The sequence below is a fragment of the Harpia harpyja genome, chromosome 11 (genome assembly GCF_026419915.1).
Source record: "Harpia harpyja isolate bHarHar1 chromosome 11, bHarHar1 primary haplotype, whole genome shotgun sequence".
Classification (NCBI taxonomy): domain Eukaryota; kingdom Metazoa; phylum Chordata; class Aves; order Accipitriformes; family Accipitridae; genus Harpia; species Harpia harpyja.
In genome coordinates, this window is record NC_068950.1 from 33,932,229 (window position 1) to 33,948,078 (window position 15,850).

The window sequence follows — 15,850 nt, forward strand, 5'->3', positions numbered from 1 at the left end:
CCTGAGGGGGCCACTGGGAGAGTTATCAATGGTAGGAGTGAACTTACTGATGCTTTCTACAAAGGCTGAACACAGTTCACACAATTAAACGTTGCTACTGGGACAAAAGTAGTGGATCAGCAATGTTCACTGCTCTTTGTAATATTCAGGAGCAAATACAAATGCCGATGATGAATATGCCTGCAGCATTTCTTTGGTTTGGAACTTGGGATCACTCAGGCTGCACTTTGTCTGTGTGCTATAGCTCCCTTTGATAACAGCCAAAAGACATGTAATTTTGACTTTCACCGTTACGTCTTGTTTTCTTTCCCACAGCTGTAGGAAAAGCGCTTTCTTTATCAAGGGTACTGAAAGAGAAGGCATATTTGTGGTGGTTTTTTGTCCCCTCATCTTCACCATAACCATTTCCTTTAGTAGCTAATAATATTTAGTATTTGTTTCAGTGACTTACACAAATCTCAAATGCATAAATCAGCAACATCCTTTTTTCTACTGCCTTTTCTTGTGGGAACTTGTTGAAATGAACTCTTATTGAAAAGCTCCATTCCTGGAATGAGGAGGACTGTTGTACCATTCTTCATGTGGTGCAATAAGAAAAATTGGGAGGGTCTCTCTGCTTTGATTAGTGAATCGGGGAGGATATCAGTTCTTCCAAAAGATTTATAGCATTTGGAGAGCAGGCTTTTAAGAACTTACCTTGTGCTTCAGGTATCCATCAAGCCTCGAAGCAGAGTCCTTCAATGTTACTGCTGTGGGTGCCGTTGTTGCTGCACAGTCTCTTGCCAGATGCATGTTGAACTTTGACTTGGGGACCCAACAGAGCATAGGACTGTGGTCAGAGGAGGCCAGTAAGTGTGCCGGCTGGAGGGATAGGTCTTATTTTTTGCACCTGTTTTGCAAGTAGGACAGGAGGTCAGTGTGGTTCTAGCTACCAATGCAGAGCACAACATTACAAGGGCTGCTATGGGGAGAATTAACTCCATCTCAGCCAGACCCAATACAATGGTTCTTTTATTTGTCAGAGTGGTCAAGTCGCACCTCCAGTCTCTTCTTCCCTGCCTAATCTCTAATTTGAGCCAGACACTTTCTGTGTGGGATGATGAAGAAAGGATATAGCTGTCTGTGCTGTCTACTGTTTGCAGTTTTCTCCACTGCATCTGTTTGCTCCTTGAGTCAGTAAATTCTGGTTTTGTCAGGTGGCCTCTTACATGGAAACTTTCTTCAGTGTCCAGTCTCTATGCCTTATCTCCAGAAGCAGTACCCAGGAAGAGGTTTTACAAGCTCAGTGTTTTACCCTTGTTTTGTTAAAATACTTGTTTATTTTTAAAACCATGGGACCAAAGGAGAGAGGCTTATATTAAACAGTGCTGATATTATCTGGAAGATTTTAATGCATGTTGCTTTAGAGATCACTCTTAGGCTAAGGGCTGGAATTAATAAGGTGACAGAGGAGACAGAGATAACATGAAACTGGGCACAGGGTCCATGTCTCCCATAACAAACATTCTGTCCAGTTACAGAAAGACCTACTGGCACCTGGGGGGAAAAGACCCCTCTGAAAACACTCTTTCCACTTGGGGTACATGTTTTGGCCTTTTTTTGTCTAGGTTCCCAGGCAAGCCTGTGAGATGCAAAAATCCTTGGAGGTTTTTGCATCCGGTTAAAGGAAGAAAAAAGCCTCTCTCTAAACCTTAAATAGTAACAACTGGCCGCCCCCAGTTCGTCCTGCACTACGATGTGAAGTCTATTGTGCAGCAGAGTAACAGAAACACATCTGGAATTTTTCCTGTCAGGATTGATATGGATCTCATTAATAGCAGTTTTGTAATCTATCTGTAACTGTTTTTCAGTAAGTGATATTATTCCTATAGTAGTGATTTTTTGTGTATATGTTGTACAAATGCACATCAGGTGGCTGTACCTGGGAGATGGCACCTAAAACTATATTATCCTGTTTCACTTAATAGAAGAAGAAAAGCTTATTCTCTGGCCAGATGAATTACACTGCTTTGACTACTAGGCAAGCTTGAAAATCACACAACTGTTTCTTGAACAACTTCCTACAAGAAGGAGCATGCCAAGGTAAATTGTTTAGGCATTAGGAATTTGTGCAATGGAGAACATTTCCACCCTCACTGTTTTTTTAGTTAGGATGTCCATCTTCTGAGTGGTGCAAATTATGGCGTGGATTCCAACCAAAAAGCCTTGTCCAATTTCAAAATGTTCAGAGAGAACTGTGCTTGTCCAGCATCTCCCATGCTTGTCCAGCATCTCTGATGCTTTCAGTCCCTTCTTGTTTTCACTTCAGATTTCATTCTTGTTTCTAGTTCGTATCTTCCTGTTTTCTCAGCAAAACTGTAGACTTGATTTGATATTGTCATTGCTATGCCAGTTTTTTATGTCAAACGCAGATTGTGATGACTGAAAAAAAAAAAATTAAAATAACTGACAAAAAATTCTAAGAAACATCACAATGGACTATGTGTGATCGTCTCTGAGCATCAATTTATATAGTGTAGAAAGAAGCTGAACAATTTACTTCTTGTCTTTGTTTCTTTGCATTTAATTATCTGCCTGTCTTGTGTGCTGTAGGCAACTATTGGTACAATAGCTTCTACAGACTTTTTTTCCCCTCACTTTTACTGTTTTGCTTTCATTTCCTGTTTGTGTCTGAAAGCAGGCTTGTCCTTTGCCTGCATTTTCACTGGGGAGGCTTTCTCTGGAACACCTTAAAGTCACTGTAGGGAGTTGCACTGATGAGAATTGCAACCTGTAAATATTCAGTAATAATGAGTCAGGACAGAAAATGCATACAGTTTGAAAATAATGGTTTCTTTTTATTTTTCCCCAAGTTTCTGAGCCTTTATTAGTTATTGAGGTCTCATTTCCAACTATAAGGCTAGGAAAATATTTTTTATTTGCTTTGGGTTTTTTTTAACATGAAAGCTGAGATTCTCCCAGGAGTGTGATACAAGCAACTGCATTGCGTAGAACTTTTCAGAATATTGCACTACATGTAAGAAAATCAGAAGAGCTGACAATACCTCTGTTAATGTCATAGTGTGTCCTTTGCGGCAGATTAATAATTTCCACATCATCTTAAAAGGATTTTTTTGTCTAGGTTCTGAAATGGCATTGATCACTTTGGAAGTATATGAACCTTGAAAAAATTAACACTCTTTTTTTCTCTCAGAACAACCTATCTGTTTTCAGTAACAATGCTTGAAAAATTGACTTTTCTTCTGCCAGCATCCTCACTACAGTAAGACTTACGCAGGAAATTTTTGCCCCAAGCAGATTTTTGACCTGGATAAGAGCAATATCCCAGAGGTGAAGGAACATCAGGCATTCAGGAACCAAATGAATTACGAAGTCCAATCCCCTGCCTGTGCAGACACCAGATCATACAAGCCCTTTCATAAACTTACCAAGCTTCACCTCAAGTCATTTGTTTTGTACTTTCCTGTCTTCTTCGGCTTCCATCACAAGGCTGTTTTGGAGCTTACCCATTTTAAACGTTAGTGACCTTTTTTTCATCTTCAGCTGGCTGTATCATGATAATACTCATTTGTCTTTTGTGCCTATTTGTTCATTAGCTTCAATAGCTCTTTCCTTTCCGTGCTGCATCCCCTGTGCTGTACGTGGACAGAGCAGTCACATCTGTTCTGTGCTTGTGCTTGGCAGCGCTAAACAATATGTGCATTTTTGGTTTAGCTGATGGTGGAAGGCTCTTTTTCATCATTGTCCTGTTCCCTACATATGTACCAAGTTCTTTTCAGCTTTCTTGACATACAATCGCAAAAATTGTATGTGCTCTTTGTTCTAGATGGAGGAATTAAGTATTCCAGGCTCCTTCTGCAGTGGCATTATTACTCATTATGAAGGCCACTAAAAATTTTACTATTCTCTTCAATGCTTTGAAATCTGAAAATTGGTCTGATACAGTAGGATAACATCAAGATAGATATGTACGTTAAATAATGTGGTAGGAGTAAACAAGATCAGAGGCTTTTGAAACAGAGAAGTGCAATTTGATGTGCTCTACCATAAGGCTGCCAGCAGCTCAAGGCAGTCAAACATGCCAGTGGTGGCAGGAATGAGCAGTGGGTGGGGAGGAGGATTGCAGGCAATGGCGTGGCTGTGGATTAACTTTTCTCTGCAAGTAGAATAAAGAGAACAGTAAGATGGCTTTATAAAAGCAAAGTGCAGCCACTGCATTTAACAGAACGGTTAATTAATTAGTATCTATGACGAAAGACAACAGGTCAGTGATGGGAACTGTGCCCATCATCTGCAGTCTTCTGGAATGTATGTTAGATCTTCACCAGAAAAAACAGATACCCTGCCTTTTGGGAGTGCAATGTTGCACAGAAGCAATTAGCCTAGATGACTGCTCTCCTATTCTTTTTTGTTAGAAACAGCAATCTCCTTGCTGTCCCAGTGGAATGTGAGCAGGAGCATAATTGTGCTAAACTTTGGCCAACTGGCAGAGTTGCTGGCTGGCATCTTCCATGTGAGCTAACTCTTTCTGCTAGGGAGGATTGGATCCTTTCTCCTTCCCTCCTCATCTCATTTTTTATTTGCACAAAAGGCTTTGAAAACTCAGGCAGTAATTACAGTCTGCTTTTGCTCACCTTCATCATGTTTCCAAATACCATGTAATCTCATCTATTTGGCTCAGTGCTCCCTCAGAGGCCTTGAACACCCCACCTGGCTTTCGGTAGGAAAAACTAGCTGTAATTCAATCTTGCATCTTTGACAATAACACATAAAAAACAAACTATGACATTAAAATTATGTTAGGAGACTGGTTTTTAAACTAACATCATTCTACACTGTCTAGAAGTCAGCTTTTCACCCTTGCATAATTGTGGTTTGGTATTGGAGGGTTCGGTGAACAATGACAAATTTTGCGTGTTGTCTTATATGCTGCAACATGAGGCAGGTCAGGACAAAGTTTCTGCCTTGTCTGAATTTTATAGCTGCTTCCCTCCCCCTCCCCCCCAAAAAGGAAGCCAAACTTTAAACCAAGCTTCTTGTTATTTTTTTGTGTGCATGTGTGTTTTTTGTCTGAAATGTTTGGAGAACCAGTAGGAAAGTCTGAGGATTTTGTTAGAGCAGGCAAACTGATTTCTTTTTGTCTTTAAAGTTTATCTCAAAACTTTCCAGTCCCCATAATGATTATTTGCATTATATAGGTAAGCTGTTCAGGACACTTTGTTGGACTTCATACATGTCAGAATGTAGTCAGTTAGCAGGAGAGAGTGAGCTGATATTAAATCAGTCTTTGATTTTGTGCCTTGGTGGTGCGTAAGCCCAAGATATTAACGACTGCAGAAAGGTTAAACTTTACGTGTCTTCCTGTTTATCACAAAGGTACAGGGTACAAACAGAAAGCAGTCTTGGCAGGCAACAGGCTTGCAGAATCCGTGTGCTGCTTATCTACAGTTGTGTTTGTACTGAAATTTGATTACCATATATGAAGGTAAATACTTGAGAAGCACAAAGAGTCTGAAGGGTAGCTTTTGATTCCCAACTACAGCAGCCTGTAGCTTGGGTACTTGGTCACCTCCTAGCAATGTTAGCCCAGTGTGAAAATGGTTTTAAAAGAAATAGACCTGTGCAGAGCTTCAAAAGATCATCTATTTAATTTTCCCTCTTAAAAGTAGGTACAGCTGTGGCTAAATCATGCTTAACAGATGTAAACTTGTTCTTGAAAATAATACAGTAAAATCACAATCCAATTTAGTTGATGCAAGTGCTGTAACCCATGTCCAGGCAATAGCTTTCAATGTGTAATAATCCCAAGCATAAGAAACCTTTTTCTAATGTTTAATTTAAGTTTCCTTTGCTGCATTCTTAGGCCCAGGGCTACTACTTCTATTTACCAGAGATATGGAGATATTACCTTTCTCTTTTGCAGTAGCCTTGTAATATTTAACGGCTTATCATGTCCTCTTTCAATTTCTCTTCTCTAGACTAAACAAATTCATTTCTTTCTAGCTTTCCTCAGAGATCATGTTTTCTAGACCTTAGATCCTTTTCACAGCTCTCCTACGGCCTTTTTCCAGTTTGTTCATGTTTTTTGCGTGAGGGTCAGAACTGGGCACGGTGCTTGAGTTGATGCTTTCTGATCCTGAATAAAGTGGAGTATTTAACAGGTTTTACAGCTGTGATAGTTACATTTTTCAGTCATGGTAGGATATTTATCTTTTCTGCAGTAGTATGACAATGTTCTGTGTATTAACCACAGCACAGAGTGTGGAGGCCCTTTAAGATATGTTGGAGCAGCTGGTCCGGCTCTAAATAGAGCAGCGAGCAGGCAATGGGAAAATGCCTACAGCGATGAGTTTAAACAACTTACTAGGTATGGAGAGCAAAGAGGGCAAGAAGGCTGATGATGCTCCAGAGTGCCTCAAAGGTACAGAGCAATCATTCCCGGGGCGGTGGCTGGGATACCTGGGATAACTGCTACATGGCCTATGGGCGGGTAGAGGTTTTTTTTGTTTAGTGGACTTTACCTGGCACTTCCTTTTCTTTGCTTATGTAATAAAGCCTGTTCAAAGGCATTTTTTGGAGTGGTTGTGGCATTTACTGCCCCTTCCTGTCAGAAGGAAGGACCATGATTTACACCTCAGAATCCTTCTTGCAGACCTGCAAAGGAACGAGTGATTACACCAGCTCAGTAATGGACAAAACCCAAATGGTAGAGTTATTAGGAAAGGGCAGAGAAGAAAGCAAAACAGTGTTGTACCGCTGCATAATTCAGTGGCATCTGTATAGAGAATGCCCAAGTACTTCAGGACTTTTCAGCCTGAAAGGGACAACTGTAGGTACACTCAGGGTCTGTAGGCATGAATAGCATGGGAGAAAATGGATAGGGATCAGTGGCTCACTGTCACTTCCAGAAGAAGAACTAGGGGTCTCAAATGGCAGTGGTAGGGTGCACTGACCAACCATTCTTCAGTGCTAAGTTGTCTTTACCATATTGTCTGATTTTATTTTAGACCATTTCTGCAGTTTGCTAAGATCAACTTGATTTTTGGCCTGATCTCTACTGTTGAAGATTTTCTTCTTGCAGCCATCCATTTTTTTGGCTCGTTTGTTTGCTGATTTAGGAAAAGAAGTATGTTGGTTGTAGGATGGGGTTAATCCTTATTAATGCGATTTCTTAAATTTCTCAGCTGCTTGAGGAATCTTTGAGCTGCTTGGATTTTTGACAGAGGATTAATGTCAATAAGAAATGTGAAATCAGGACATCACAAACCTCCTCATTCCCTATGCTATCACACCATGTTGTTCCCCAGAGAAGGGAGGCAAGGGAGAGAACATACATCTAGGTCTCACTAGGGAAAAAGGAAAAGGTTAGTTTAGATGTTCTCTCTGTACTTTTATAAATGCCTCTATCAGAGCTAATTATTCAACACTAGAGTGCTTTGGTTTCAACCAATTTCAGCCATTTTATTAATAAAATTGGTAGATTTTGTGCCTTCTGTCTAACTGTGGATGCTTTTGAGCATAAGCAAACAAAAGACAGAAGTCATGCCAGAACAAATAAGTCATTCTTTTGTGTGGTTAAAAAAACCAAACCAAAACAAAACAACAAAAAACCCCAAGGTTGTTCATGCCCTTTTACAAATGCAATGTGCAGGTTATGTACAAAATTAGGTTCTAGCACTGTTTGGGTTTTTTTCTTCAGCTTCCAGTTTTCCTTCGCTACTGATTCTCCCTAACTAAAGAAGAAACAAAAGGGCAGGGCAGCTTAAAGGAGGGGGGGGGGGGGGGGGGGGGGAAGGGAAGGAAATCCCGAGAAATAAGCCCACAGTGGAGTTTAGTGGCTGCCAGTCTGCTTTTCCTTAGTGTCATGATTTCTAGAAACATGGTGCCATCTTTTCCTGTTCTCTTTCAGGGACTTGGCCATGTCTTCCTCCCTCCTTGTTAAAGCCAACGGCTATAAATCGGTTTGTTTGTTTTACCTTCTGTCTGCTCTAGCTTACTCTCTTCTACACAGGTATTACCTTGAAAGCAGCAGGTAGGAGTAGGGAGCAGATTCTAGTCAATATTAAGTGTCTGAAATTGTTCAATAGCTACCTTGAATAGCAGCACTGCTAGTCTAGGATTTGCAAGATATTTTGGGAAGTTAGTGCTGCCGATGTTGAATACCTCAGCATACATCAAAGAGGAGTATCTGTGAATGGATCTGTGTGTCAAGGACAGAATGCAAATGGTCAGAAAACTTGGCTGGGGAGCTTCTGGCAGGCTAGTTCAGCCTTCAAGGTAGAATGTTTTGGGGTCACAACTCTTCTTACTTGTCAGGGAGAAAATAACCGGAAATGTAATTTTTTGTTGCATAAGCCGGAATCCCCTAGATACAAATATATATCCCACTTTCTTATGTGTATAGATTCCTGTTTAAGAACAGTTTTCTGGCAGTGCACTTCCTTTCGCTGTGTGCGGTGACAAATTGTGTTAGAGATTTTATTAATGTCTTTGTATAAGGAATACAAGCTTGAGAGCTGGAAGAGATTTGACTATACCTTGTAATTATCGTATCCAGCATTTAGTCTATTTAGATGTCATTTGCTGTTTTATCGGGGTATACCATTCAAACTAGAGATTTTAAATGCGTGGCATTTGTCTCCCAAATCATGCAGGTCATAAGTATGTGCCACAAGCACGCCAATGTCTCATCTTTTCATGGCTGTCTTGTGCTATGAGGCTGCATTACGTCTGTTCTGGATTTTGGGGTGGGGTAGAGAGGAAGTGCTTAAAATTTAAATCTGAAAAATCAAAACTCTCCCTTTACATGCTGTTTGCCCATAGAGCACAAGCCTATTTCAGTTCTAGAGCTGTGGTTGTCGGTGAAGCTAACCTGCCTTTAGGTAGCTGTGAGAGATGACTCGGGTAAAATGCAGCATCCTGTATGCAAGCTGCTCAGTAGATACAAAATTTAAGATCATTGAGAAACATTTACTTTTTCTGTTTGACAAACTCCCACGCATTCCTTGGAATGTATTTTAGGTGCTCTGTAGAGAGCATTCCCATGGCCTGTTTGAGGCATATCCTGATATTTCCTGAAGGGTCCTAGAATATGCCAGATGCGCTTCAGAGCTGAGACAGAACAGCCATGCTCCTGGAGAGGTCTGGCAGACAGCGTTTCCCTGTCACTGCTGGACATCGGTTCTGGCCTGCTCTGATTTATTGAGATGGCAAAGCGCTTTCATAAATCATAAGCTTACAGCATTCATGATTTCTTAATATTTCAGAAATGGAATTACCTTCAAGATTTATGGGAGCTAAATATCCTCTAATTTGCTCCTTTTTTCCCCACATGGATAAAATATTTCCCCCAAAACTGTTTGTCCACCTCTTAAATGAAGCAAAAGTATGAGTCAGTTTCCCTAGCTCTGTGCACAGTAGTGTTAAATATTACCAAATAATAGTAGGTGGTCTAAGGCTATTGTGTTCTCTGCTAGAAAAATCTCTACATTTACTTGTAGCAAATACAATAAAAAGGCCAGTGGTCATTTCACCCTTCTCTTTGGGCATCACTTTGGTCCCTTGGTTGTCACATGCAGAAGGGACACCATGGAACCTCAGATCAGTCCTTCTAGCGCTTCAGCTGATTATGGGAACTCCCCTCGTGTCGTGAAATGGAGTGGTTTGGACCGCTTAAAGAACCACCATCAAGGGTATTAGCAAAAATGATTTAATAGGAATTTATATAAAAGCATGACCTCACAGAATTCGATGGCAAGGTTCACTCTTACTTAATACATGGATGAAAAGTACAAAGGAAAATTAAGTTAGAATCAAACTAAAACTATGAAACCGACAATGCAAAAGGTTAAGAGAGAAAAATGCAAAGGAAAATTGGGTTAGAATTGATTTATCGTGATTGGTACAGAGGTCAGGAATGTAAAAAGGTAGGGCAGACCCTCCCGTTGAGTCACAAGGTTCAGAGAAGACCCCCTTGCTTTCTAAATTCCTGTCGGAGTCTAAGTGCAGACGGATCAACTCCTAGTCCCAGACTTGGTCAATGGTTTATATCTAAAGGGATTATGAGTATACTAGCAGCCTGAGATTCATCCACAGTCAAATAAAGTTTGCAACAGTAACTTATATATAGATTTGAAAAGCAATATTTGTAATGTCCTTGCTATAGAATATTCAGGTTACTACACACGCACATATGCACAAAGACACTAAGAGATACATATAAGCAAGTAAAAGAGGTATACCTGTTAAAAATTCCCATCAAGTTCAGTGACAATATTCACATCAAATGCTTCAGCATCTTTCTCAATGGGCAAAGGGTTGAGCCTCAAGGAGCAAAGAGAATCAGCCCAAGTCTCGTCTGCTTTTGGCGACGGACCTCTGATCTTCGCAAACTGAAGAGTTTGCGAGCTCTGAGAGGCATCCCACTCAGAGGGAGATGCTGGTCACAGCCTGTTGTGGTCCAGGAGAGCTCAAAGGGTCTCGCTTAGTACCGCTCTTTACAGGTTTGTGAGATGATTGGCTTTAGTCATCAGCAAATTACTGGGATTCCAGCTGCGCTGGTACTGTTTCACATGAGTTATGATTTAGATAAGGAAGGCTCCAGGGCTGTCAGAGAGTGACTTAAGATTCAGATATGGGATGCTCCAAGGCTGTCAGAAGAGGACTGAGATATGTCACAAGGTTGTCAGGAAATGTCTAATTATCCCTACTCTTGTCCCCAGCCTCTGCCAGGCAACAGGAGTCCTTGGTAGAGTCAGTGCAGCTCCCTATCTTAGCCATGCAAGAATTCCTGGTACAGTCAAGGGATGCTTAACCGCCCAACTCATTACACTTATGCTAAGGCCTAGCAAGACTTCCCAAGTTTGTAGATCAGCCCAGAGAGGGGGAAGAAATGCACCACCACTCTTCGGGGCCCAGGGAGTCCCAGGAGGATATCACCTTCCTCCTGGTTTTACTAGGCACCTTGTAAGGGGCAATCTGCATTAGGGAGAGACACTCCATACTCCATATCAGACTACTGTGAACTGTCTTTTCGTGGTGTATGACTTGCAAATAGGCCAGTTAATTGCATCTATAAATAATACCAACTTCTGAGTTAGGCCTGACCTTACAGCCTGTACCTTCTTTCTCGTGCAGTGCTCTTGAATAGGTGAACTGAACTGGTTAAGTTTTTTATTTACACTGTACTACTTTGTAGCATTATTGTAGGGAATCCTCTTGATTCTTGAGAGGAGAATAAAACCTGCTCATATATGCATTTTCTGAAGCACCCAAGTTTTTCCTGAAGATGGCATGCCACAGCAGCAACCAGAGTAGCTCAGTGACCTAACAAACCAGCCCAAAGGTGCTGGTGACCCCTAGGCAATGCAATCGTCCTTCACTGCGGCTGCTGCTTGGGCAGAATGGGGACCATTCTGTGGGACCTGGCTTCTGCTATTAGTTCAAGTGGTAGCTGTAGAGGAAGAGCTGTGAACATCTGTGCTGTAGCCATTCAGGTTATGAAAGCTCTTGCATTGTATGAGAATCCTGCAAAGATTCTTCATATTGATGTTGGAAGGAGGTGGAGAGAACTCCTTGGAGACCCACCAGTGTAACATAATACTTACATTTCAGTGCACCAAGATGCTTGAAAAAACATTGAACTAATTTGTCAGGTTATTGAAGTTTTTAGGGTATTTTCAGAGTATTATTGTATCCTGTTCTTTTTTTTTTTTTAAATAGGCCTGTGGTTTTTTGTTTTTTACTTAAGATCTTCAGAAGCTCTAATATATCTAACACATCTTCCCCACCTTTTCCCAGATAAAGTTATGTATATCCTTTCGTATCCTCAGCTCTGGAAAAACATTCCTTTCCTTCTAGATCAGCCATGTAATCTGTGCATCCTGCTTTTATGGTTATAGATGATCTTATTAAAGTTTGCATGAGTGGATGTGAAGCAGTATGCATGGGTGAGTTTGAGTCTTCTTGTTTTGTTAAATACTCTTGGTCTCTCTTCCCCCTTCCCAGAGATTTCTGCAACCTCTGAATTACTGGGCATCTGTGATAGGACTGTACTTTGAGCAGTTTATAATTCAGAATTCATTCCGTCCTTTCCTCACAGTGCTGCTGTCTGAAATTGCTGCTCTGTACCTGGCTGTGGCATAGTGTAAATGAGTTTATCTTAAATCAGGTAGTTCAAGCCCAAAAGTTATCTGATTGCAGTAGCACGGAGCTGCATGCTGAGTGCAAAAACAGCCTGAAGGGAGGGTTAAACCAGTGCGTTACATCTATCCTGCTACCAGTACCTAGGTTAGCCAGGCTGTATCTATTTCAGATACGTGTACATTGCACTTGCAGTCTGGCTGTAGTGGAGATGTACTCTCTGAATCTGAACATGCAATACATTCCTTTCTTCATTTCTATAGCATAGTGTGATTGATTTTGATCCAGAACATCCCTGCTGCTGTTGTGATATGATTGAATGAACAGATTTCTAATAGTATTAGCATATTTTCTAGCAGTGATCTTGATACAATACACTCAGAAATGGTTCCATATGAAAGTTAATATTTCTGTAGTTTCTTTTGCTAATTGTTTCCTTCTATCTGGCCACTGTACTAATTTTTTCTAGAAGAGACAAATTTTTAGTAGCTGCTGTGTTTGTCTGTTGATGGTGTAATTAGGATAATGTATTCCCATAATGACACGGTTAAGAAGGAGTAGTTCTCCCTTTTGTAAGTGATTTTGGATAGATCGCAACTGTTTGGTTTGGCAAGGACCTCTCTTGAATCATTTATATGTTAATGAATGCAGAAGAAAACACCTACATCTGTACTGAATTTCCATTCTCTGTAAACTAAATGCTGCTTCATGATCTCCTGAACCATTCCTTTCTTGCCTGTGTTATGATAGCTGCTGCGTATGAGTGAGGCAGAAGCAGCCATGAGAGCAGATAACCCCAGCCTTGCTTTCCACATGCATTTGCCCAGTACATTCACACCTGCACAGAGCAGCACTCATACATGTAACGAACAATATAAAGGCAACTCGGCACCCCTTCCTCACACACTCGCGTAGACAGCACATGAATTGGCTTGTGCTTACAAAGCTAGAAGTACAACTGTCTAAACTCTGGTTGCAATTTACATCTTATTGTAGCTAAATTAGTAGCCAAACAGTAGTGGGGATGTTATAAATTGCTGAGTGGAAGTGATTGCCAAGCTCACGACTTGAGTGATTTGGGTGTCTTCATGGCACAAATTCTGAAAGATTTGTTCCACTTCCAGCCGCCTTTGGGTAAAAGTAAAATCTTCCACGTTACTGTATTGCCAGTGAGAATGTAGAATCAGCACTTAGGTATGGATTCTGTCAACCTCCCTACAGAAATTTTTCCTTCCTAGTTCAGGAGTTAATTTCTTTCTCATTCTGGTTTTCTCAGGTTCTCGAAGCCGGCACCAATGTTCTTGGATGATTCCTTCAGGAAATGGGCACGTATCAGGGACTTTGTACCCCCCTTTGGAATTAAAGGACAAGGTATGAGAAAACTGTGCAGCTGTCGGAAAAGAAGGTGGTTCTGCAGATGCTTGCCCCATCTTGTTTTTCCATTTTGAAAGCTCAGGTGGTCCCTTCAGGTCAGCCTTTTTGCCCTGTTCAAGAGAAATAATGCACATGTAGCTCTCAGAAACCCAGAAGGGTTTTCACAGCTGGAACGTGGACCTCAGAGGGTGGTCTCAGGGAGGATGATTTAGTACATGGGGAGAGTCAATGCAACAGTGGCAATTTAGACCTACGACCACGTTCTGGAAGAAACATTTTGACACTGACTGCCATAGCATCTTGTAGCATCTTTTCTGACAGCAGCAGAGTCTCCAAACTGGTTTAAAGTACCTTTAAGTCAGTAATTCTCTAAAGAACAAGAAAGACTCCTCTTTCTGAGTTTTGGAGCCTTGGGGCTGACCACTGATACAAACCCCCATTTTCTTCTCATAGCATTTGGTCATATAATTATTTTATAGTTGTGCTACTTGTTGAGTTGTATAACAAATATGAAAAATCTATTCAGATGCTTTGGTGATGATTTGTAATATGCCCTGTCCTCCAGCCAGAGTGTGGTAGGAAGGGCTGCGTCTCAGGTGTGCTGTGGGAGAGCAGGAGTGGTGCTGGTGGTGATGAGATGGAAGCCAGTAGTCCACCCAACCAATGATATATTTTTGTGGGTGACACAAGCTCCTTGCTATCCCGCATGTGCCACCAAAGGCCTCTCTGGGTGAGTGGTGGTGGAGCAGAAGGCTTATGCTCACCGCAGTGATTTGCTGCAGACTTCCTGAAGTCTGATGTATTTATTAAGAAGTGTTTGTGTCATTGCATCAACTTCCAAGATTTTTTTTCCCCTGACAAACTCAGGACTACAGATGGTCCCTGTAGGAATTGAACTACCTGGTGGAGAAAGGACTGTACCCACAATAGGCTTGGGTCTGTCTCTCTCCCTGGCAGCAGACGTGTGGTAGTTGTCAGAACAATCTCTGATCAAATCAAAGGCTCTACTGACAAATTTCTTTTGGCTTTCATCAATTCCCTTCTTTGTTTTGTGTATGTCCATTCCTTGTCCAGTCAGTCTTTTGGAGCTCAATAGGCTACTAATTACTGTCCTCTAAATCAGCCAGCAGAGTTTGCAGCAAAGAAGTAACAGTGGCAGCACAAGTGGAAGGGTGCATTGACCACAGGAGGGCTTGTCCCCTTCTAACAGGCATACAAGGTGTACAAAGCTAGGGCAAGCTGCCTGACCAATGTGGAGGTGGGATTTGCAGATTACACATGATGTCAGCTATACCTAATAAAAATCATTCTGTTAAACTGAATCCAAATGGAGAAATTCACCAAAAGGGGATGACGGAATGGCTCTGGCAGCCTTCTCTCTGGGTTTGTTGCCAGCTTGTATCACCACTGCAATGTTATGTAAATCTGGTATTTTATATTGGATTTCCTCAGTTAAAAAGAGAAATGAGAAATTGCCATTATTTAAATGGCTGTGAGCTGAAGCCATGGGATGGAAACCGTTGAATGGGGTTTTTTTTTAATGCCCTCCTGGGACTGAATTTTGTGCCAAGTTTCAGTCTGGAGCAAGTTCTGTGTGTGGGAGGGTTGAATTATAAATCTCTGTAGCCCAGGATTTCTAATGGCCGTGCTGACAGGCTGTGAGTCCTAGCGATGCGAATGGCGCCCTTTCATGTTACACATCACTTGGAATTCTTGCATCAGTCTTTTCTGGCTGTCCCACGGGATGCATTCTGGCTCAGCTGAGTGATTGGATGATGGGATCAGCACCTCATTAGGGCTTTCAGTCAGGGCAATCTAATGATATCCAAACAACTGACCCAGGCAGGCAGCGTGGAGCTCAGTCACGTGCTGGTGCGAGATGAAGACTATCAGAGCTGGGATGTGCATGGGAAAAAGAGTAGTCGGGGTGACTGAGAAAGTGTAGAGAGATGTGCCTGTGTTGAAACAGACGCGGCAGGAGTTTTGCTCTACGCGCTTCTGTGACACCATCAGCTGGGATTTCCGACGTGCATCACGCTGGGAAAGGCGGTCAGCGTCTATAGACACTGACTGTAGCTGGCCTGGTGATGGGAAGATTTTGCTGAGAACTTCAGTGAATATCACCCAGCATTTTCAAGTCACTGTGGTCTAGTCCAAGTGCAAAATGGCTTTTTTTTTTGTGTGAAATACAGCTACAGGATGAGCTCACTTTCAGCAGTGCTGCACGTTTCAAGAAACTTCTAGAAAATAATCTGTGGTAGCTTGACACTACTAAAGTTAGAATTCAAGAGATCCTTAGCAGCTTGGAGGCTAATCCACCATTTCTGCTTTCTCT

At 41.6% G+C, this 15,850-nt stretch overlaps 1 protein-coding gene across 6 annotated transcripts in view; it reads left to right on the forward strand.

Annotated features, from left to right (window-relative positions):
- ST3GAL3 (ST3 beta-galactoside alpha-2,3-sialyltransferase 3) overlaps positions 1–15,850 on the forward strand; it is a 192,103-nt gene that overhangs the window by 104,953 nt on the left and 71,300 nt on the right. For all 6 annotated transcript variants that reach the window (XM_052800781.1, XM_052800782.1, XM_052800783.1 and 3 more), the window contains one exon: positions 13,418–13,512. In XM_052800781.1, coding sequence (XP_052656741.1) covers positions 13,418–13,512 — 95 coding nt within the window. The remainder of the gene's footprint in view (positions 1–13,417; positions 13,513–15,850) is intronic.